Source organism: Armigeres subalbatus, chromosome 3 (genome assembly GCF_024139115.2).
Source record: "Armigeres subalbatus isolate Guangzhou_Male chromosome 3, GZ_Asu_2, whole genome shotgun sequence".
NCBI lineage: Eukaryota > Metazoa > Arthropoda > Insecta > Diptera > Culicidae > Armigeres > Armigeres subalbatus.
The window spans coordinates 125741299-125750774 of NC_085141.1; the positions used below are offsets into that span (position 1 = coordinate 125741299).

The following is a 9476-nucleotide window of genomic DNA, read 5'->3' on the forward strand; positions in this document are numbered from 1 at the left end:
ATTCGAAAGAAATGAATATCTCGATATTCGATTCTATGCTTTTATGCTTTATATCATAATATTTATGACATATGGCCGGGGTTCTACCAAATCACATCAAGCGCCAAAAAAGTACTGATATTTTTGAGCAAGTTTTTGTTTAACAGATTTAATTGACCATAAATCGTATAGGTCCTATACAATAGGATATCTCTCAACCCCATAACTGAGGATATCCTACAACAAATATACCCACGAATTGATTTAAAATAATTTCCGTTTCCTTTTACGTACAAAATATCACAAGTCAGTCAAAAAGCCGCTTACTAGAAATTGGAATCAAAATGATCTAGTGACAACACAAATTGGATCTGGGAAAAAGATACTTATTTTTTATACCTCATGAATATTGAAGAGTAAATCTTTCCCTGTTGTATCAACTTCATTAAAAACTTTGAAGAATTTTGAATGTAAGTTGCCAAAAATTATTTTTTCCCGGTTCATGTCCTGAATTCCCGGTTTTTCCCGCTTTTTTTCCCGGTGACTTCAATTTCCCGTCTTTTTCCCGCTTTTCCCGTTTTTCCCGGTTCGGTGGCTACCCTGGAAGAAGATAACCAGAATTCTCATCCAATCCATCATTAACTTCGCCGATTATCAATCATCAAATGCTCTTGTAGGTAATATTTTTTTGTTTAAATGTCTTTCTTTAAAAGGTAGGGGAAAATACGGCTTTGGCAGGTTTTGTTCTATTATTGTCAGGGGGGTTTTTGTCGACCGAATTTGATGAAATTTGGCCACAATATTCTTTGATATGCAAAGAATGTTTAGGCCAAATTTGAGCATAATCAGTCATAAAAAACCCCCTGCCAATAATAGAACAAAACCTGCCAAAGCCGTCATTCCCCCAATCAAAGTTTCAAAATTTTCTCAGATTTCCTTCAAAACATTTTTCGAAGTTTCTGAGGAAGGATTACATTTTTTTTCAATATTAAATTTATATTTCTTAAGCACAACAAGCTTTTTCTTAAAAAACTTCGACTATATTTTTTCGTAATATACTGCCGTCATACGCATATTTGTTCCATGTTTGCCCTCTGCAGTTGCTACGTAATCATACGAAATTTCTTGGAATTTTTTGGGTTAGGTTCGAGAGGCAGAGGTCCGTCTTGGTTAACGAGCTGCCAATGTGATAGATAGGAGAAAGCAACTGATGGATGTAGGAAACGAGTTTTTTTTCGTACATTTCCACAATTCTACACCCAAAACAATTATGCGTGATATTCTTTGTATTAAGCATTTTGTATCAAATCTCGCATTCAAACCGATCAGAGAATGTCATAGGGGTAATGACGGCTTTGGCAGGTTTTGTTCTATTATTGGCAGGGGTTTTTTTATGACTGATTATGCTCAAATTAGGCCCAAACATTCTTTGCATATCAAAGAATATTGTGGCCAAATTTAATAAAATTCGGTCGACAAAAGCCCCCTGCCAATAATAGAGCAAAACCTGCCAAAGCCGTCTGTTCCCCTACTTGTTAATACCGCTCATTGCATTAAGTCAGTTTATTGGGTTTCGATCAATACATCCAAACGAATCTCAATGGCTCCTCCTAGAACAAGTATATGAATCGTGTACAACAATATAACTGTAACCCACACAATCTTTCCGATTCCATTTAGCTTGATGACGGAAAAGGAAACAAATATGCATGGTGCTTATTCCACTCGTATCACTCATTGCTATCCCTGTTACCCTTTCACTTGTCACATCCGCATAGTATGAAACGTGGATTATGATTGCCTTTGGTCGCGTCGTTCCTCATCTGGTAAATAGCCCAGATGGTTAGCGCGTCAATCTAGATATGCTAAGTGTGGAGGGTCCGGGTTCAATACCCGTCTGTGACCGAATTTTTTTGTAAGGTTGCTGAGGTTGTCGAAGTATACCGCATTTCACTCCTCGATGGGGGAGTGTCAAATTAGATTCAATGTAGACACTAAGGGGCCCCATACACGCTCCGATATGTTGTACAACTTTGACTCCGCCCCCAGTAAATTTGGTTAGGTTGGCGCAAAGTCGGACCGTCTGTGGGTAAGTTGTACGACGGTTGAACAGTACAACTTGCCCACAGACGGTCGGACTATACTCCGACTGAACCAAATTTCCTGGGGGCGGAGTCAAAGTTGTACAACATGTCGGAGCGTGTATGGGGCCTCTAACACACAACCAGTTCTTATTTTCTCGTGACCGGAAACCTAATGCAAGGGCCTGCCGTTTATTTAATACAATCTGTGCATATGTCACAAATTATGGCAAACTGGAAGCGAAACTAATGCGAGATTGCAATAAAATGTTGCAATCTCTGGTTGGGTGTAGCAGATACTGCTTGAATAATCAAGTTGAAGGCATACACACTTATTTTTTTTACCAGGATCTCAGCAAAATGTTGAACTTTTACCGAGATTCGCACAGTCGTGCCCTAGCAAACATGTCTTTTGCCGGGATTTCTGTCAAAGTTGGTGGAAATCAGCAAACAAACGACATTTTGCCGGAATATCAGTTTTTCATTTCGCTGACGCACTGCTGTGCGGATTATTGCCGAGCTGCAGAGTGTGTAGGAATAGAAATGGAAACGGTATGGAAGTCCATTTCCAGTTATAGCGATTGCTAGAACATGAGAAATATAGAGAAAGATACAAAGTAGGAGAATGGAGTGGACCTGGGATTGTACTCACGACCTCCTGCGTATGAGGCAGCAGCAGTAGCCATATGACTACCAAGCCCTACTCATATTGTAACTGACACCGAGTATGATTTATTAATTTTTTAAATACTTTGCAAAATATTCCAAATCATTTAGTTGATTTCGAGCAATTGGCAGGTCGGAAAAATAGATAAATAATTGAACACCTCTACTATGGCCATTAGAGTAAAAAAAAACATGATTAATTCACCTTGCGATGTTATTGCCTTTTTCGTGCCAAAAAATATTAAAAAATATGAATGAGTGTTCTAGGGTGTTTTGCGCATAAAATAGTGTTTTGGCCATAACTTTTGATCCCATTGTCCGATCCGGTCATTTTTCATTAGCAAACAATGGGACAGGATTCCCCGTCGAATTGTAATAATAATAATAAATCCGAATAATTCGGACAATGCGAAGTTCCCAAAATTGGGTCTACATTTTTTTGTACACAGTCCCGCACACACATACAGACATCACCTCAGTTCGTCGAGCTGAATCAATTAGTATACAGGTAATCTTCGATATAACGTACCCCCGATATAACGTACACTCGATATAGCGTACATTTTTTCTCGATATAACGTACACTTTGGATAATAATTTTAATTTGGATAGTTATTCCGAAATAATTTACGAAATTGTTATGACGTCATCTTATTGAGTCCAATTTTTTCAGCTAGAGGCATTATTGTTACTGTTTTCTTCAGTTCACACGATCTTCAGAATTCTCCCGAAGTATTGGATAATATTGATAATAATGATGTTTTATTATATGGACAAATGTCTAGTTGATATTGGGCAAAAGTTCTGTCAAAGTCAGAACTGATGTCGGATTGCTTCCCGGTCTAAGTCAGCCAATGTCGAGTATTGGTATTGTAGATTCAAGCTTGAAATGTGTACCATAGATTATTTTAAATTAATCCTAGGAGAAATTTCTAGAGGAGCTCCCAAAAGAATTTCTGGCGAATTTTGTGGAGAAATTCCTGTAGAAAATTCTAAATGAGTTCCAGGAATCAGGGTGTCGACTCAAATTTGAGAATAAAATTCCCTGACTTTCCAGACCATTCCTCTAAAACTTCCAGGTATGAAGAATGTTTTTTTTTTCAATTCCTAGAAGCGTATGAAAATCTCTGCATGTGTGAATCCTTGAAGTCCATATGAGTTCGTGAGCTACTGGAAGACTACACTGCTAAAAAAGTTTACACACAAAACACTTGTTTTTTGACTATAAAGTATTCAATTAAGACTTCAAAGTACGTTCTTTTGTGGGAGAATGGGACTACACACAAAAAGGAATAAATATTATGCACAATTAAGACTATCTTTTATTCACAAATGATTAACATTTATGCACTTATCCTTCTTATGCATCAAATTTTACTCCTTTTGTGGGTAGTTCCATTCTCCCGCAAAAGAGTGTATTTCTGTCTGTATCTTGTTAAAAAATCTTACGGATTAGGTATTTTCATGAACATCGAGAAACCTTCATTGGCTCTCAAGTATAGAATTCTTTTTCACTCTCTGTGGAGTTGGACTTCAAAAAATAGTTACGGAACAATACCTACAAGAGCTACAAGTTCACATAAATCAATGCAGTACTTACAGTGAGCCCAGCAAAACATTCTAACCACTGAAATACTTTGAATATTTTGTTCTGAATACACTCAGGTCGTAAAGCAATGGTCCCATGGAAAAATATCCATAAAATATTAGGTCGTGTTTGTGAAGAAGTGACATAACTAGTCTCAAATGCTAAGGGAGCAACATCTACTCCATTTATTTTATCTATTTTTAGTTGTTTTTCAAAAATGGTCTTGGAGTTTCAGTACTGTTCTGTTATTTATAGAAAGTCAGACAACTGCAACAAGCAATTAAACTTAATAAGGAACATCTAATAGTTTTTTTGAAGAACTCGTGGAAAAATGTTTAAAGATTCTTTGAACATCCATCAAGGAGCTTTAGGATAAAAACTATCGAGATTTTTGGGATTTTTTATGTTTCAGCTTGTGTTTCAATGAGAATTCTGAATTAATTTCTGGACAAAATTCTCAAAGATCAACCAGAATATTTTTTGATAAAGTTGTCTTATAAACATCAAAAGCAGCGAATGTGAAACTGAAACATTACCATTGACAACAACATTATCCTCCTCTTGCGTCCGAGTATGATTATCGAGTATCGAGTAACGTTTATTTGAGACCATCGCCACCTACGTACATGAGGTAGACCATATGTTGCTTTTATTCACTATCATTCTCTCTACATGACCATTAATTTGACCACCTAAGGACGTGAGGATCGACCAATGATCATGATCATGATCAACGTGAGCCCATCATCAAATGGAAGTTCACGAAATGTTTTAAAACATTAGCATGTGGAAAATGAAAAGGGTTCGGAGTAGACTTTTAGTCTAGAGACTGCCAACGGCCACACACAAAAATAAGCTTTATAGCTTGATAGTGGAGGTGGTTGTCGACTGTAACTGCCTCGAAGTATTGTTCAACGGCTATGAAGTCTGATGAACAGCTAAAACGCTATATTATTTCTGATCCGACGTTTCAGTACCTTGATTGGTCCTTTTTCAATGGATTAAAATTGGTTCAGAGTTTCATTGTCATAAGTGTCTTTAGTTTAGTATATTGCTCGATTTAATAAAAAAAAAATCACTATAAATATTCAATATTGGGTTATGTGATTTTTTCCCTGACCTCAATCAAAATTCCCTGACTTTCCCTAACATTCCAGGTCCATTCTCGACCCACTGACCATAGTGTATCCATTGTACTTGCCAAACAAGATACATACTCGTGCAATGGCGGGCATAGAAAAGCTTTCAATATATAACTGAGGAAATGCTAATATAATTGAAAAGGTGGCCAAGTTCCAGTTGGAATGTAGAGCCATTGAAGAAGAAGAAAATGAGTAATTCAATTCTTCTGGTCATTTTTCTTAGTACAGTGTTGACCCGATTTTGTCACTCCCCGATTTTGCCTACCCCCGATTTTATCACGTTTTCGACCCGATTTTGTCACCACAAAAAAATTTGAAAATTTTAATAGTTCTTTTTATTTCCGTAAATAATACCGCAAACAACATTGATTTTCATGAAATAATTTTCACCGCCTGTAGTTTATTATAAATGACTTCTGAGTACCTGTGAAGGATTCTGTAAGCATTTTCGACAATAAATAACGGGTAGGGGAATTGTGGGTAAAACCGACACTGCGGGTAAAACCGACACCACTTCAAATCTCTGATTTCAAGTGATTATCGGACAGAATTTCAACACACTTTGAATAAACGTTTGATTTCTTGTATTTCTAGTCATTTTGTAACTGACGGAGATGTGTAAGAGTCATAATAAACAGACAATTAGCATTGATCACCATTGAGGAGATAAGTTATGTAAAATTTTGGCATCGGTGTATAAGCTTTTTCGACAAAAATTTGTTAATTTTCAGTATTTAATTCATCTCTGATCCATAATTGAACATCATTTTGTGTATGTTGTGGAAAAATAGTTAACTTTTCTAATTATAAACATCCACATGTATCTCATCATTATTATGTTATCTGTTGGGGTAAATTCGACACCTGCCATCGAATCACGAAATACCTCTGTTTTATTAGACTTATCATTCGCATAATATCATTCATGTATTGGAAAACGAGGCGCCGAGGAGTATAACTTAATCATAGACTGATTACATACCATATCATCATTGGGCGTGACAATAGGTCTAGTGGGTAATATTGGGTCATCAAGGAAAGCCTGCAGGTCGGATACCAATAGCGCTCAAAGAAGAACCGTATTTTTAGGCTTATTTTGCTCTTAGATATATTCAACCCGTTCTCTAGTGTTGTTCTTTCGTGATCATGTAGCTTGTCACGGAACTGGTCATTTTCATTTCTTGTCATAACTGCACCATACGCATTTATTTTAAATCGCCGTTATAAACAACTTTTTTAAATAAGTGAAATTTAAATGTAGGTCAATATTTACAGTAGTTAGTAAATTTGTTACTAACATTCTTATACTCTATATATTTTTCACTCACTCGAAACTAAATAAAGTATGATATGTGGTGATGATTTTAAATATATAAAATTTTGTTCAACCATCGTTTATGAATGATCCCTAAACATGAATTTCATACACAAAAATTAAAATGAATGTTGTTAAACATTTTCTATTATGTTGTAACATCATTTAGAATTGTTATGATGTTCAATTCCATAAAGACTTGATGTGTCGGTTTTACCCTCATGTGGTGTCGATCTTACCCGCACCCCAGCTGTTTGGGCTGGAAGATGAACTGTTCGCGTTTTCATCATAAATCAAATTCTATCAAGAAATATTGTCCTGAGACCACATAGACTGATGCATGAAGAGACAAAGTATGTTTGTATGAAATTTCTAGACCGGAAAATTGTTTCATAGATTGAGGAACTGTAAAGTTGCTTAAGGTGTCGGTGTGTCACCCTAAAATTCACCAGGGGGTGATAAAATCGAAATATCACTGAAACGATCTTGTTTGTAGAAATTGTTCACAAGAAAATCTGTTCCACACTGCTAGTTGAGTCTTATTTGAAAGAAATTCACCCATAAAGTACATAATAGTACAACATTTAAGTAGTGTAAAATAAGGATGATTATTCATGCTTCGATATAACGTACAATTCGATATAACGTACAACTTTGAAATCGATATGTACGTTATATCGAAGTTTACCTGTATAACACTATGGGTCTCCGGGCCTCCTATCAAAAATTCGTTTTTGGTGTGATCATACAGCCCTTCGGTACAACTTTGTTGTACGAGAAAGGCAAAAATGTCACAGTACCTGGTATCTCAGTTATCAATAAGACCCATTACAATCGTTTATCATAAAACAAAATTGAAAACATATTTGTTTATTCTAATATCTTCGTCGTGGCAAATGCGGATCTCCATTAAAAAGAAAACTATTTTTGCCGTGAAGCCACCTGCTACCGGCTCAACTAGTAATCAATCCTTCATTTTTCGACACGTGTCAACGCAGGCTTGTTTGCATACATACATCAAACCTCACTTAGTGCATCCCTTTGGAAAGGGGAAACCTCCCAGCAGAAATATGTACTCAGTGGGTGGTGAAAATGTTACACAATATCGAAGTTCAGACATGTTGGTTACGAATTGTATCCTTCCTGTAGCACCATGGAGCCATCCTGTATGCTACAAGTTCCTCGATGGTGTACAAATCGATAATCACTATAAACATACATCTGTTGACTATTAAAAGACGAAGAAAAAAACAGAACACACAAAAATGTGCAACCGAAGCATCAACCGGTCACTTGATATACTTGCAGTTGGGGGTGATATGATATCGTTTGTGTAGCTGGTCGTGTGGATGTGAGTTCCGTTGGATGGCTCTATCGTATTGTGTGTTGTGTACAATTATAGAACTTGTTATCACGGCGACGGTTCTCTTTCTCTCGATAGGTTTAGCTCCAACAAAAATGATACACAGTATCACTCAATAGCCTCACAGCACTCTCCAATCTCCCATGTAGCTCTCTGTGCTGACTGCCGAGTTGTTATTTTCTGCTGATCAATTCTTTCCACTCATTCCACTTTCTGCTTTCTCTATACCCATCGCACAGTATACGTGCGTTCTATAATTCATTCTGACATTACTAAAGAAAAACGTAATATAGACACATTCCAGTGGACATTTTTTCCCGTCAACCTGTTTTCTATTAAGATGCAACTTACATTTTAATTAATCGCTCTTCACCCAGCTGAACGTATAGCTCCGAACAGACGTAGAGCTGCTAGTTGCGTTCGATGGTATGATGGCCAATATTGATGACACTATAAATTGATTTTTCTTCTGCTGTCAAACACTTTTCTTATTCACAAACACGATTTGATTTTTCCACTTCTTGGCTCTCTTGTATGCACTTATTGACAATAGCTTTTTTGAACCACAAATCAATAACACATTAAATAACAACCACACATGTATAAGGGAACACCCTTTGAGAAGGAATCAATCGATTTGCTAATTTTCCTATCACTAGTTGTTACTCATTGACTAATTGACATCTCTCAGGAGAACAGGTAATAACAACTGCGAAAAATGTCGTCTTACACTTACAAACCGTACCCGAAAAAAAATAATTCAGATAATCCGATTCGACCGGACGGCCACCCGTTGTTGGCAGCAAGCAAAATCCGATGGCAAAGTGCCGGAGCTCTTCGAACCAAGTCGATCCAGATGTCCTTCCTGTCTGGCCACTTTCACCTTGTCCTTCGCGGAAGAGTACCAGCAGATAGTTGGCTCTCTTTTACTCCCAGCGCGGATGAGGGGAGACTTATCAGCGAGTATCAAAATCCACCTCACACCCCGTTCACCAGCTCTGCACAGATGCAAAGAAAAACTACCCGGGTTTGGTACACACAGTTCTGAAACGACCACAAAGCGATTCTGAGCAAAAGCAGCTGGTTGAATGCCACCTGAACCACGTTCGAATAGCAACTGGGAACGCTCGTGCCTGTCCAAGTCTGACTGATGATTACTACATCACCCAAATGAGTGGCGGTCCAGTGAGAGGAAAATTGCGACCAAAAATATCAAGAAGGATACTCCGACTGATAGGAAAGAGCAGAATGTCTCGGAAATGCTTCTACTCCAGAAAAATTAGTCCGTCTAACGTTGGATGGAGGCCACTCATCTTTGTCCCTAAAGAAACGTATGGCTTAT

General features: G+C 37.3%; 1 protein-coding gene across 2 annotated transcripts in view; it reads right to left on the minus strand.

The window, feature by feature from the left end:
• Positions 1-9219, minus strand: part of LOC134227993 (TLD domain-containing protein 2) — a 671450-nt gene extending 662231 nt beyond the window's left edge. For both annotated transcript variants that reach the window (XM_062709741.1, XM_062709737.1), the window contains exon 1: positions 8486-9219. In XM_062709741.1, coding sequence (XP_062565725.1) covers positions 8486-8487 — 2 coding nt within the window. In that variant the 5' untranslated portion in view covers positions 8488-9219. The remainder of the gene's footprint in view (positions 1-8485) is intronic.
• Positions 9220-9476: the final 257 nt, after the last annotated feature.